This window comes from Anopheles darlingi, chromosome 3, assembly GCF_943734745.1.
Source record: "Anopheles darlingi chromosome 3, idAnoDarlMG_H_01, whole genome shotgun sequence".
Lineage (NCBI taxonomy): Eukaryota > Metazoa > Arthropoda > Insecta > Diptera > Culicidae > Anopheles > Anopheles darlingi.
The window spans coordinates 41,053,439-41,068,301 of NC_064875.1; the positions used below are offsets into that span (position 1 = coordinate 41,053,439).

A 14,863-nucleotide genomic window follows, 5' to 3' on the forward strand; every position below is an offset into this window, starting at 1 on the left:
CCCTGTTTATGTTTGTTTAATTAATGGTGCGCTCGTGTGCGCAGGAAATCAATCAATCAAACGCATACAAGCGGCCTCTCATCGGCCATCGCCATCGTCGCTGCTGCTTGAGAAGTGAGTGTACAAAATAAATTTTTGCTTTCTTTCCATCGATTCGCCGCCCTGGGAATAGGAGGTAGTGATGATGATGTAAGAAGCGACTTATTGCAGGGGTACGATCGATGCGTGCACCAGCAGCAGCAGCAAGCGCAGTTGTGCCCAAGCGAAAACAGTAAAGATACCAAACATTGCCAGCTTTCTGCTCTGGCGCGCAATGGCAATAAAATCCGATTTCCATAAACCCCTTTTAACCTTCCGCTCTCCTTCCACTAGCGATGAATGGTGGTGGTGGTGTTGGCCCGACCTCCATCTTTCTCTGCCTCGTAAAAACACGGGAACGATATGTGCGAACGTGCAAACGATCAACATGTACCTTCTCACTTCTCTCGGGGGCCCCGGGAGAGCTGCTGGGGTAATACCTTCGCACTCTTATTGCTTTCCATTATTATTATTATTACTACTGCTGCTGCTGTTGCTGGCACTTCCTCATCTCGGGCGGGTACCACGCATAATGACTTCGCGCAAAACAAAACAAAAAAAACACACACAGGAGCGAGAACTGGGTGTGCGTGTGAGTACGGGACGAAGCCGGAGCGAACGAGCTTATGGTGCAAATTATCAGCATAAGTTTATGCGCTTTTCTCATCGTTTTTCAAATAAACGACGACGGGAAGAAATTAAAAGCAGCAACAACAACAACAACAACAAAAAAAGGGGCAAACGGGATGTTGAGAGATGCCGACAGGCAGCAACAGCACCACCATCCGACCACCACGCAACGAGGGCTAGAACATCAAAATAGAGCCGGGAAAACGGGAAATGGAAACACAACACACAGCCAACATCTCCACAACCAACCAGGGCGCGGTGCGCGTACAACACCATCTGCAAGTTGTTTTCTATCCGTTCAAACATCATAAAGCAACGATCATTAATTATTTTCCACCATTTCCACCACCGGGATGATCTTTGCCGTCGCCGCCGCCATCACCACACGCAAGCTACTGCTCGTAAGAGTGAGTGGTAAAAGGATGATGTGGACGAGGAGGGCCGAGGTGCCATCATTTGTTTGTTTACACTTACACTGTAAACCATATCTCGATTGCCTTCTTGCTGCTGTACACTGTTGTACACCGCGAGAGGTACAAACGCACGAGGGGAGAGGAAGGAGATGTATGTTTGATGATGATGTGATGTTAAGCGCGTATGATACGAAGCGCTTCAACAATTAATAGGAATTGGCCAGCACCACGAACAGCCCCAACAGGGAGGGAGTGTTCCGTTTAAGTGAGATTATAGTGGAAACACAACAGATACAAGTCCAAATTATATTGTCAAATTAAGAGCTTTCGTGTGGAAGGGAAAATATTTATCTTGACATTTAAAAAACGATAAAAACCAGTTACAAAAATGGGAAATCGTTCCACTTTTACCTTACGCTACACTTTCCTCGATAAAAAAAAACACTGAAGATGAAAAACGAGAAACCATTCATTCATTGTTTCAAGTTGAAGAACTAAAAAAAACAGGATACTAAATGGTGAAAATAGACATAAACGCCCAAGAAACTGCTATAACAAATGCTATAACAAAGTGAACCAAAAACTAGAACATAAAAAAGCCTTCAATCCTTTGTGACGCTTTTAATATCATCAAACCACAAAGTACGTTAAATAACACCGAAAAACACCAAACCGTCTGTGAGGAGTGTTTAGACCATCATGCCAGCGTACTCCTGTTTCATTCCCAAATTGTCTTTTATTGGAACCAAAAAGAACTGAACTTTTCATCGGCTCTCCCAGTGGAGCGAACTTCATGAGAAAAAAAAGGGAAAAAATGGGCACCTCACACACCACGTATGTCAGCGCGCGCTCGGGGGTCTCCTACTCCCATCTTTCGCACACTGACATATACAGGACAGGGAGAGGAGTCTGGGCACAGTAAACCTCGTCGCTAAAAAAGCCTTCTCTGCAACAGTGAAAGAAGAGATCAACACACACACACAAAAAAAACAAGCAGAACAAAATGAAACAAAACGGCAACAGCTAAAGGGCACCCTGGCTCTCTCCACCGTGGCAAAACGATGAAAATGAAGCCTTGTTGGCGGCGCTGTCGGTGACGGGACTTCACTTCAGCAGCCAACCAACCAACCAACCAACCCAACCAGCCCGATCAGGGGGTCTGTGCCTTGTGGTGGTGCTGGTGGTGCTAGTGGTAGGTCCGTAAATTATGACTTTTTATTGACCGTTAAACGCGTGAAACCCACGTTTTTATGAGCCGCCACAACATTCCACCACCGCTCCATCGCGTGTGACACAATAGGCCACGAACGAAACCGAACGACTGGCTTTCCTTCTCCTCTTCCTTTTTGTTTCATCTCACCCTTCCTTCCGAGAAGTCCAATCTCGCCAAAAAGACACTCGGGCAAAGTATCGAGCGCCACGGGACTCGAAATGTCCCTTAGGAGAAGAAAGAAAGATGTCCAAAAAAGCTGTGAGCTGAAGAGAGTACCGACAGGGCGGCCAGTTCCATCCCATCCCATTCCGTTGCGATGATCCACACATCCCCAGTGGAACAGATATAATCCGGCTCCAATCCGGATAAACATGGGGCCGATACACACAGTTTTAAACTGATTTAAACTGAAGATTCAAAAATCCATCACAAGCGCACACGTACGCACCAATAGTGATCGAATGGACCCGGCCCAGCCAACCCGACCGACCGAATGGACAGACGGCCGGAAGCGAAAACAACTTCAACCCGTAACCGAAGCGATAAAATAAAAAAAAATCTTTCATCTTATGCCGCCACCGAGCGGTGGAACACAGGAAACGAGTCGGTCAGTCTCTGTCTGGTTGGGAGCGCACATCATGGAGCGTCATTGTGCAGCAGGCAGCAGGCAACAAAACGGGAGGACCGCGCAGCACGCTGCTTCGGTGGATGAATTATGGAATGGTTAACGGATCGGGCAGCCATCATCACCACCACCGTGACTGAACCCGTATAAGGGCATAAGGCAGTAACGCTTTATACGACGACGACGATGACGACGACGACCGTAATCAGATGAAAGGTGGCAAGAACTGTGAAATTTGATTGAAAATTCGTTTCTCTCTCTCCCTTCACATTGGCGTGTGAAAATGCTGCTCGGAACGGAACGGCAACAAATGCAGAGCACGCGTGGAAAAACATCGAGAAACAACAAATAACTGGAATAACAGCGCCAGTTAATGTTAGCGATCAGGGGAATCATCTTGAGACATACAATCGAATAAGTATCTGTAGTAGTGGTTCATGTAAGATGTCAGATTTTCATAAAAATTCAAAATAATGTGTGTGCATTTCATAAATGTAAAAGGTAATGCCAAACATAAAAAGAAGAATAAAAGACATACAATAACAAGATGCAAGAGATACAAAACCAGATTCTAACCTAGCTCCTTTATGCTGCCCTGGTCTGTATTTAAGAGAAAGCTTATAGAAAACATAAAATTGTAAGAACACTTTTCCCACTTAGTCACGATAAATTGCTCTTGTAAACGAAATGGACTAAGTAGTAATAAGAAAAGAGAATGTTCAGCAGCCAATCGCGAGAAGGTGAGCAAAAGAAAGAAAAGCATCTTCCTTGCATCACTCTGACATGGTGAAAGGTGTGATAAACAAGATAACATTATGCGAACTCACTATACGACAATTGCAGCAAACAAACGGAAATGGTCAAAGGCAACAACAGAAAAGGTTAATCGAGAAGCAAAGTGGAAAAGTGAAACAACAATCAACCACCACGCTGCTGCTGCTGCTGCTGCATTGAAGCAGTGCAAGGAAACAATAAAATCGAAAACTTATCAGTCCCCTCTCCGCTTTCAAGGGAAATAATTTACGCACGCAACATAAAAACGTATAACAAACAAATTAAGTCAAAGAGAGAATGCATGTAATGACAATAAAGTGGATTGCACTTGGGTGAAATCATAAAACAAGTTTACAAACCACACGGGCGGGGGGTGGGGGGCACACAGATAACATCCATACGCACACGCACACACACACACGCATACAGGCAGCGACTGCAGCAAAGGATCGGATGCAACTCAACAACGATCTTCTCCTCTCTCTCTCTTTCCCTTTCGGTGTTTGACTAGCTTATCCTTTTTCATCAAGCCATCATACCATATCAAGCTCCTACTGCAGCACTACAATCAGCGCAGGGTGCAGGACAAGGCAAAACCAAAAGGAATAGACCACTACAACGACAATCAGGAAGGGAGGATCCACTCCATGGAATGTCGGAGCAAAACAACCAACTGGCAATCCGGAGGGCGCATCGTCGTGTGCACTCGATCTCGACCGGACCGGGACACGGGAACGACACGACGGTGACGATTTCAGCGGTAGCTTTCTGGAGACAGCTCTCTGAACAAGTATACGTACATAGATGTCGTTTACCTGATGGCCGGGACCCACTCTGATTTCTCCTTCGGTTGGCGGTGTGGCCATATTACCCCGCAGTGGCGACGGAAGCGCTGGATCGGATGGGGGTGCGCGCTGGTGGTGACGGCGGCACCGGTTGGATGGCGGCGGTGAGTGGTGATCTCCTCCTCCTCCTCCTTCCGGTACCGGTTCCGGGCGACGACACACGCTACTCGAACGCTGCTGCTGCTGCTGCTGGACCGTTCGCTCGCTGACCGGTCACACCGGTGCTCTCGCTGCTCTGCCAGATACTGACGACGATGATGATGATGATGATGACGACGTGCGTCCCATAGACCCTGCTCTTCTTCTACTCCTCCGTTGGACCACGACGACGACCAGGACGACCAGGACGATTCGCAGAAAGCGGCGAAGCTACTCGCAATCCTTGCTCGAGGACGACGCGACTGTCGCGATGGAGAACTTCCTCGTACCGCCGCTATGGCCACCGAATACATTCAGTCGCCTACCGGGTTGGGAGGGGATGGATCGATCGATCGATCTGCTTGCCTGTGTTCCCTCCTCTGTTTTTCTGTGCTTCCTGTTGACCACCGTCGGCGGGGGAGGGTGGAACACCGTATCCTTCTTTCTTCACCTCGAATTAGTTGCCTCAACCACCTTCTTCTTGCCTTGCCTCTCCCCTGCCTTCCTTCACACTCTCTAACACCTCCTGTTGCCCCCTTTTTTTTCTAGCGATGGCAAAAGCCACTGCGCCACGCGGATGATCTGACGGACGACGGATGGTGGCCACCACCGCCGGTGTTGTGGAGGACGAGCTTGACGATAGCGCAGCAGTCGAACGGTAGAAGCGTCCGCCCGTTAGTTGGCATTGTCCGAGCGGTTTTTTTTGTTTGTTTTTGGTTGTTGCTTGGGGCCGATGGTGCGTCTGGTGTTTGGCGCTAGGGTTAGCAAACGGTGAATGCTCTGTCAAGAGAGAGTGAGAGAGAGAGAGGTGCCACAAAAGAGAGGTTAGTAACACGGGAATTTCAAACGACTTTTGGTGGTGTTTTATTTTTGTTTGTTTTGTTGGTGATTCGGTTGCGCACTTTCAGTTACTACTTCACAAAACTACAGACACACAATTGGAGGGACACAAACGGACGCTACTAACGGCTAGTATAGTAGGTTCTCATGCAAGTTAGCGCGCAAAACACACAGACATTACTGGGAACCACAATGTGGTGAAAAATTTGACGATCCTCCTCAAGTTCCGGAGGATCGCGACTTGTTCTGTGTTGATCTTTTTCGACGAATCCATCGAAGCAGATCATGCGGATCCGCGCTTTCATACCAACACACACACACACACACATAAATCTTCCCCTGGTTCACAAAATACCCAAGGTTCCAGGTCCAGTGTTTTCTTGTTGAGTAGTGAGCACGTTCGTTGCATCGTAAAACTTTGTGCAAAACTCGAAACCGGTCTATCGGGATATCGGGCTGGTTCCATCTCCAAATGATGAAGCATCCACATTTGTAGTCCCTCCTCTCCCCGTAACCTCCATCTTCGTGGAGAGCCCGCAGTCCAGGCGGTTTCTGATCTTTAGCGATCGGTTTATTTTTAGGTTGCAACCGAAAACCCCCACCGATAGTCCACAACACAACACAGAGTGGTGATGAACCCACCCCTCCCTCGACGACGGTTACAGTGTTTCCACGATGTTCCTTCAACTCGCCTTCGATGTCTTTAGTGGTCCGAGGAGCGGGAAATGACGGACGAACACTTTGTATTTTGGACAAACAAACATAAAAGCGGAAAATCGTAAAATCGACGTGATCTTCCGTTTCGTCGACGGCGCAACGGGAATAGGGGGCGCGGCCACCGGGTGTGGCCAATGGACCTAGTAGCAGTAGTTTCAGGAAACTACTCCGGACGAACGAAGGGGCGCGAGTGAATGATCATCATCAGTTGCTGTCTGCTTTACCAGCGCTTCTATCTCCCGGTATTCCATGGAGTTGCAGGAAGATGAACCACCACCATTCTCCTTTCGCGAGACATCGTTTGGTTACATCGTGGCCATTCGAGCCCGCCTGGGCTAAACAAACAGGGTACGATGTAGCGAGGAAACCTGATATCACTGCTAGCAGTAACAGCAGTAGCAGCAGCAGCAGCACGGCACAGGAGCTTCTTTGCCAACATCATCATCACCATCATCATCGTCGTCGGCGTCTTGGGTCGTCGGGCATTAAAGTGATATCCCCCAGTAATGCCGCCGCCATCGCCATTGGATGGACAAATTGACTTCGCGATTAAAAGCGAACTTATCATGCGTGCCACGCGCGCGCCCCTAAGTGGCAGATTACCATTTGCACCATCATTTACACACAGGATCCACCACACCACGATGATGGTCCTCTCTCTCGCTCTCTCTCTCTCTCTGTAGGTGGTTGTGTGTGTGTCCTCCCGTCGCGCTTACAACAACCGACGAGCATACACACAGCTCATTCATATAATTACCGTTAATGTCTTTTGCCATTTAAATGATCCACCCAACGTTTACCCCGACTGACGGGCGGCGAGTGCTTTGCAGCCACCACGAAAAGGAGAAGAAGAAAACCGAAACTTAATTCGTGATAACGGACGGTGGATGATGGGAGCTGAGTGGTTGGTACCATGTACACATCTTCATTAACAACCGGCTGTCTCTTCCATCTTCTCACGAACTGTCGTCGAACGAACGAACTTCCCAACCACCATACCATATCCATGGCCAATCGCCATCGCAAAACCTGGAGCGCCAACGTACTACTACCTCGTTTTCTCAGGCCGTAGCGACGTAGAAGACGGTGCGACGATACAGCTCCCCCCAACTATAAACTGGTAAAACGGTCATGCTAATGATGACAAACTGAAGCGCGGCGAAGCGGTTGGAAGAAGAAGTTGAATGGTAATGGTAACTCGAGTTTGGAGTTGATAGATGAAACACAGGCCACCACACCATACGTCGTGTATCGTGCTCCTATACGAAGTGCCGACGGAACCCGGAAGCTACTATACTTTCCCTTCGAGGTGAGTTGCTCGACTCGGCGGCACGGGCAAGTCAGACTTGGTTAGAGAGTAACCAACTGTAACCTCACGCAGGACGGACAGTTGATGGTGAGAGTGGTAAAGTCATAAACTTTACTTCAGACAAACTTCAGACGAATGAGTTAAGCCCATCGACTTAGAAGAGCAGAAGACCTGGAAACTAACCTACAACAGAGTGAGGTTGATGCAGCTTGGCCTCCATGTCCTTCTACCCTGTTCCAGTGTGCTCTATACGTCACTCTAAAGAGACCTCATCATTCTATGCACTATCAGAAGGCCCTCACTCAGCCCTTTGGGGTAAAAGTAGTTAAAATTCCCGGCGCCTATTGAGAGTCGTGTTAGTTCGGTGGCGCAACGCAACGGTGTTGCAGCCATTAAATTGCTCCAATATTGGAGGGCGCAGCGCAGTGCAGCATACACACCACTCGTCCACATTCCAGCAGCGACATATTAACGACTTGTTTAAAGGCGCCCGCCCTGACACCTCTGCTACCATTTGTCGGAACGGCGCTACGAGAGGACCTAGCGATAGCAATAGGCCATGGTGGTGGTGGCGGTATGGCTGATTTACAGGTTCGCTCTCCGAACTGGAGAGCACACACACACCTAGCGCCCCCGGGACGAACTGAACTGTCAACTTGAGACGACTGTTGATGGCTGGTTTGAAAGAGGAGAGGGGGTTTGAGGAGCCAACACACGGCAGTACACACCCGGCCCATTGTTGCTGCTTCTGAGTCGAGGTGTCGACTCAGTTCACACCTTCCTGCGCCGAGAGGACTGGCGCCACCGCCAGAAAGCATTCCTCTTCCTATCCTAGGTGAGTTTGACTTCTCTCTACTTCGTCAAAAACCGGTTATCCATATCCACTCCGTTGTCGTGTCAGGAGAAGGAGGAGACCAATTTGGACTAGACCGACACTCGCGTAATCCCGGGAGTTCAGACCAATGGCAGAAAAGTGACAGCAGGAATGTCTGGTCTAGGGTAAAGTTGCTCCGCACGCTCTCTGCGCTCTCGATGACAGAAGTCGGTGAAAGTGTGAAGGATCTAGGGATCCATTCTGGCAGTTACTGAGCCCCCTCGCGGAATGGCACAGATTATCATTCAATCCGACTCCTACAGAGGCAGTGTGCCAAGGTGCGCGACACTCTATTAGCGCGCAGATGTTATTAATGGTCTACAGTTGGCAAAGACCACGACGACGACGACGACGACGACCGCCGACTGAATTCACCGAGCTGTCACTAATTTAGTACCTCAAGTAGCGCTCTCTCCCTCTCTCTTGAGATAGAGAGTGCTGCTGGTACTTGTCATGTTCTAAATCTCACCCTGTCTCCCGGGGCGATGAAGAGGCCCCTCGGCAGTATCTTGTTCTGCTCGACACGCGAATGCGGACGAGAACGCGCGCATTGTATGCGCATTTCCCATAACGGAACGAGCGAACGAGCGAGGAAAGAACGTCCCTGTCCGCGTCCATCCATCCATCCATCCATCCTTCCGGCCTTTCCTCGGTCGGCTCGAGGTCGGTGGTGCTGGTGGTGAATGTAATTTATCACCGACCGCAATTGACGCTGAAAAATCTTAATTACCCAAGCAAAACAAACGCACATCAGTCAGAGGGGGCGCATCGCTAGGCGTCGAGAGCATTGGTAGCGCACCGTTCCGCCAGAGACCAGACCAGACCAAACCAACCAGCCAAGCCAGGCCAGACCAGGCCAGGCCACGCCAGGCATGTGTGTATTAGAGAGGGGTGACGACGTTACACCATACTAAATCAGTGTGGAACGAATTGTGCAGGCCAAACACGTACCACCATCATTCCGTTGTACCACCACCCGGTGCCGATGCCGTATGCTGCTGCAACATGAAAGCAGAAAGCAGAAACCGTACCAAACACTGCGCACACGGTGCTCAAGCCTCTTCGAAGCGGCGCTTGTGTCCTGTCATCGCACACAAATTGTATTTCTCTCTTGCCGTGGCAAAAGAGGATGACCGAAGAGACACGACACACACGCGCGCCCGTGTGTGTGTGTGTGTGGCGGCATCGCAATGCCAAAGGAATGCTCTGCTCGTCGTTTTTCGAAGGAACCAATGTTCCACGTTTCACGGTCTTTCATCATCATCATCAGTAGCAGTGGCAGTAGCACCAGCATCATCGTCGTCAACGTCGTGTGTTGCCGCGGCGAGAAGCGAGCCAGAACCGAAATCAACCAACCAAACACCCAACATGGACGGGAGCGGAGACGTGTACCAAAAACCCGGGAAATACATACAGAGCACACTTGTCGGTGACATCGTTTGCGCTTAGAGGTGCAAGCTAAGGTTTGCTTGTTCTGCGAACCACGGTAATACCCCCATCATCACACGCTGATGCTGCGCTCCAATCCACCAACAAGACGGTTCCGTTTGCAGAGAAAACGCACGGCTGGTACCGTCGTCACCGTGGTGGTTGCCAAGCTGGCTGCCCGGGGGATTTGCACCCGCTAATAGTGATTTGTCCCTTAGTTTTTGTGCAGAATTTTGGGTGCATTTTGGGATAGACAAACTACGTAAAAAGGTTCAAAGAAGTATCAACAGTGAAGCTACTGTCGTTGGTTAAACATGATAAACGCAGCTGAACGCAGCGTATTTTTCGTGTCCCTGGAATCGAAGCCATGTGTATTCGTTTTGATCACCTGGTGAAAAGTTGATAAGTCAACAGAACAACGTTTATCAGAGGCTTGTGAGACACTTGAGTTTAACCAAATGCAGAAAATTATGAGGAAAGGACTATTCTTGTCTTCTAACATATCATAAACTACATCAAATATTCAGTTTTTTAATGGTAATCGATAGTTCAAATCTATACAATGGTTTTAGGTCACTCATGAAATCGATGTATTACATACAAATTATTAAGAATGAATCTGATAATTGGAAGAAAACAAGCAAACTGATGGTAGTATCGGCGTAGATTACTCATCTGTGCCATCTAAGCGTACCACAATTAGTTAGCTTTTGAACGACCAAGTTGAACAATCGTCCAAAGTGAGTAGTGTCTAAACCGTGAAAACACGCTCGTAGAAGGATCAATTCCAACTAAACCATAAGCTGCAGCAATAAACCACTTAATCTTCATGCAACTTATGGCCACCTATCATTCTCATTGTTACCACAGGAACGAGCTCTATACCAAATCACACACTTGCAGAGAGGAACACATAGCTCATAAACTGCCCAAAATAATATCCTCTCTCCTAATTGGGCGGACTTAGTTCGAGTGTCTGGCTTCTGGACTGCCTGCCCTCTGGTTTGGTTGGGGCCTGCAGCACAACTCTATCATCAGCACGAGTGTAACGGTGCCTGTGTCGGGTGGGGGTGGGTTCGTTCTGTGTTTAAACTTTGCCTTCCAGCTCCGGCGGAAACCCGGAAAAGGAAGAACCAGCCATCCAGCCATCGAGGCAGCATCAGCCACGATTTCATTAAAACTCCTCGACGGAACTGCTGTGCTCGAGCTGCATAGTGAGCATTTCTATGCTTCCAAGCGTACCTCCGGTTCATCACAAAAAGCGCACAAGAGACTACACGGTACCATGAAGGCTACGCTGCTCAATGCAGCACAAAGCATGCACCACAGGCAGTCGCAGCAGCAGCACCAGTAGAAGTGCATAAATCTTACAAACGGACATGGAACGGGAGTGGTGGTGGTGGCGGTTGATGATGCTGACCAGTGCGCGCAAACACTACCATCGTGCCCGAATCGCCGGGCCGGGATTCATTACAATCGAGAAACGTGCTCTTTTGCTGCTGCTGTTGCTGTCGTGTCCTCTTCCTTCTCCACCGGGGGTACCACCTTCTCTCGAAATGGGGCCACAGAGCGCGAGCCGTAACGTCATCCCTGCCACCTTTCTACATCCCTTCTCTCTTCATCGTCTCCTGCTCTTTTCCATCGACTGCTGCTGCTGCTGCTGCTGGCTAGTAGCTGGCTTGAATTGAATGTGATTTTCTACTGCGTTATGTTTTGTTCTGCTGACCGCTCCCACTTGGTGCTTAGTGTGAGTGTGAGAGTGTGTGTGTGTGTAATCGCCTTCGGTCAGTCAGCGCTTCGGGCCGCACCATAAATCTTATCTTAAGACGAAACCCCCCCCCGAAGAACCTTCTCTTCTGCCGGAGGACACTCATTCGACACAAAACGATCCGGCAGGGGGTTCTCGTCGGTTCTTCTCTTCTTCTGCCTTGAGCCTTTCTTGTAGTCTCGAGCCCGATTAAGAGATTACCATGATGATAGCGTTTCCACCAGCGAGCAGGGGGTTTTGTTGTTGTTTGAAAATTATCGTCGAAAATGTCAAATGTCCTCCACCTCTCGTGCCTCTCGACTGATCCACTGATAGCCCATCAATTTCACAATAAATGGCATCATAATGGGGTTGGCGTGGGGGTCGTTGGTTGGGTTTCTCATAAAATTAATGCACTCGCTGACAGCAGCAGCAGCAGCAGCAACAGGAGCGCATGCAAAAAGGCAACAGGCGGCACAGCGACATTCAACGTGCGATGAAGTGAGTGCTACGCGAACACGCGAACGAGAATCTGGTCAGCGATCTCGCGATGGCAAATGCAATTCCCCAACATTCGCAACATGCAGATGCAGCTGCAAAACGCATCGTGTGTCCAAGATCTCGTCGCTGGACATCGAGAGAAAAAGAGAGAGAGAGAGAAGTACAAATTGATTGGAACGGGGATCGGTGGAACGAAGGAAAGAAAGCGAACCGCGGATAAAAAGCCGCGACGACGATGACCACAACCACCACCAAGAGCCAGACAAAATCAACCGCTGATGATGATGATGATGATGATGATGGTGATGCACTCGACAGACTAATTTTAACGAACCAAGCACGCGAGCAACAGGGTGCTCGCATGTGTTTGTCTGTGTGTGTTTGTCTGAGGAGTGTACAGCTTTCTCAGACGACGGACAACTGCAAAGGGAATGCGAATGGGAATGGGTTTTCTTTAGGTCAAGCCTTCTTCTGCCGGACCGCAAACAGCACTCCAGCAGCAGCAGAAGCGGCAGCAATAAACCGCAAAATCGTGAAAAGCGAACCCAAGAGTGGGGACCGACCAGGCACCATCATTTCAGGTGAGCGCAGCACTAGGCCCCGGATTTGATGAAGTAGTAGGAAAAGAAGACATGTTAAGAACCGCCATCAAACCACACTCGACGACCTTCTTCGCTTCTGCTGCTGCTGTTGGCCACATTCCTTGGAATTGGAATGCCACATCATCTTTAGCAGAAGCAATGTCGGCGCAGCTATTTATCCAGCTTTCTGCTTGTCGTCGCTGCCGCCGCCGCCGACAGCAATCTTGCCGCGATCGTTGTTCTGGATAATTGTTGAATGCTCTTTGGTCGTTTTGGCAAGCACCGACCCATGGAACGTCTGTCCGGATCGGAACCAACGGGAGGAGCTAGCGCCACCCTAGAGCGCTACCACAACAGAAGCACAAATCCGTTGGCTCGAAACATTTCGCTCGAAGGTGAACCAGAGGATAAGAAGCTACCAGCGATGAGCCATAGTTGAACAGTGGCGAGCGCACCTAGCGGACATTCATCATTGATTATGTTCCGAAAGTTGGTTTTTTTGTTGAAAATTCCAACACCACTGAGCATCAACCACCGCAACATCATTTGATGGTTTTTATTTTTTATTGAAAAGCAAACAAAGCCGCACGGGTGCGTGTGTGTGTCGTGAAGCGTGAAAACTTGTTTCCAAATTGAAAAGATAAACAGCCGCGTGTGACGTCACACATTTAATTTTGTCTTGCAAGTGGTGTGTGGGACGAGGAAGAGGAGGCAAACACTTGCAGCTTACTACCGAGACCGAAGACCTCCCCCAACGCTCGGTGACGAGTGTTTAAGGTTTGGGACAGAGATTTCGTCGTTCTCGTCGTCGTCATCGTCGTCGTCGTTGTGGTTGTCGGCGACGTCGATCGGTAATCGGGGTAGCAAGGAGTTGAGTTGTCACGTTGGAGAGCGTGCATGAGTAATGAGTGTAAATTGAGCAGACAGCAGCCGCAGCCGGAGCGAGGTGGAGCCGACTTTCCTTATCCATCGTCACACCACGGCCCAGAAGAGGCGCTGTTAAGTCTTTCACACTTCGGACGGTTGACGGCGACTAGGACTGTCCGAGCCAATGTTGGCTGCTGGTAAGAGGTGTGTCTTTCAGTGTGCTAATTGTGGGGTTTACGGGTAACAAATCGACGTGTCTAGCGTACGGCATCAGCATTGTAAACATTAAAATCACATTTACTATGCTATTTCACAAGTAAATCCAAAACAATCTTCGGCTATTTGATTTTCGATAACTTGAGAAAAATTGACATAAAATTATTCAACCTTGTAATGTTCAAACTCAGAAATGCACCAAAAGCATGACAGTCAGTGTCACCCTTTCTGTATGTTAAAAATGGCCAAACCAAACCAAATGGCTATAGGTTCTCATAATTGTACTTTATTGGTTACCCATTTGATGTCATTAATCTGTATAGCGAGCTGGCATTCAATCGCCAACTCAATCGACAACTAACAGATACTTATAAAAAAAATCAATCACAATTCGTTGAAATGTTTGTCTTGCAACGACACAATATCAACCATTATGATTTAAGATATATAGCGGCGGATACATGACAAAACGATGTATAACAGATCCTGCACATCTTTTCGAATTTTAAACCAAAACACTTCTGACCAATTCCATCGTTTTATCGAGTGGCAACCAATCCTGCTCCGTGTTACTTGATCGTTATGTTGACAAAGACTTTTTTAAGCTTTTACAAAGTCATTGTGAAGATAAGTGGTCAATAAGTTCATTAATAACGCTTAGAAAAAGTCGTATCTACTCATTCAATAGCAACGAAAGATGAACAAGAATCGCTTCAATATTTTTTTTCTTTCCACCGTCTAAATAACACATGAGTTCACACATAGCACTATCGTCAAGGAATAAGTCAATCGGTTCGTATTTTAGTCAAGCATTTAAAGTAAGATTTATCGTCGTTTTAACACTTACAAAAACGAACGAGCCATACGCCAAAAGATTTATAGTTTAACGAAGATGAAATTTGTCACCTGCCTGCCGTAGTTACACCCGTACGGGATCATGAGAATTAAAGTGAATGGCATTGGCATTGATACAATGAACTACTCAAGATTGTCTTAAACATTAATCTTCTCTCCGCCCGCACCGCAGTAAATCATGCCAATTTACCGTATCTCGCCCCATCAATCAT

The 14,863-nt window shown here is 48.3% G+C and overlaps 1 protein-coding gene across 8 annotated transcripts in view; it reads right to left on the reverse strand.

Moving 5' to 3' along the window:
- Window positions 1-14,863, reverse strand: part of LOC125958324 (hornerin) — a 96,215-nt gene that overhangs the window by 17,864 nt on the left and 63,488 nt on the right. For 7 of the 8 annotated variants that reach the window (XM_049691594.1, XM_049691596.1, XM_049691595.1 and 4 more), the window contains exon 4: window positions 4,549-5,496. The exons of the other annotated variant lie outside the window; for it this stretch is intronic. In XM_049691594.1, coding sequence (XP_049547551.1) covers window positions 4,549-4,599 — 51 coding nt within the window. In that variant the 5' untranslated portion in view covers window positions 4,600-5,496. The remainder of the gene's footprint in view (window positions 1-4,548; window positions 5,497-14,863) is intronic. 8 annotated transcript variants of the gene reach the window in all.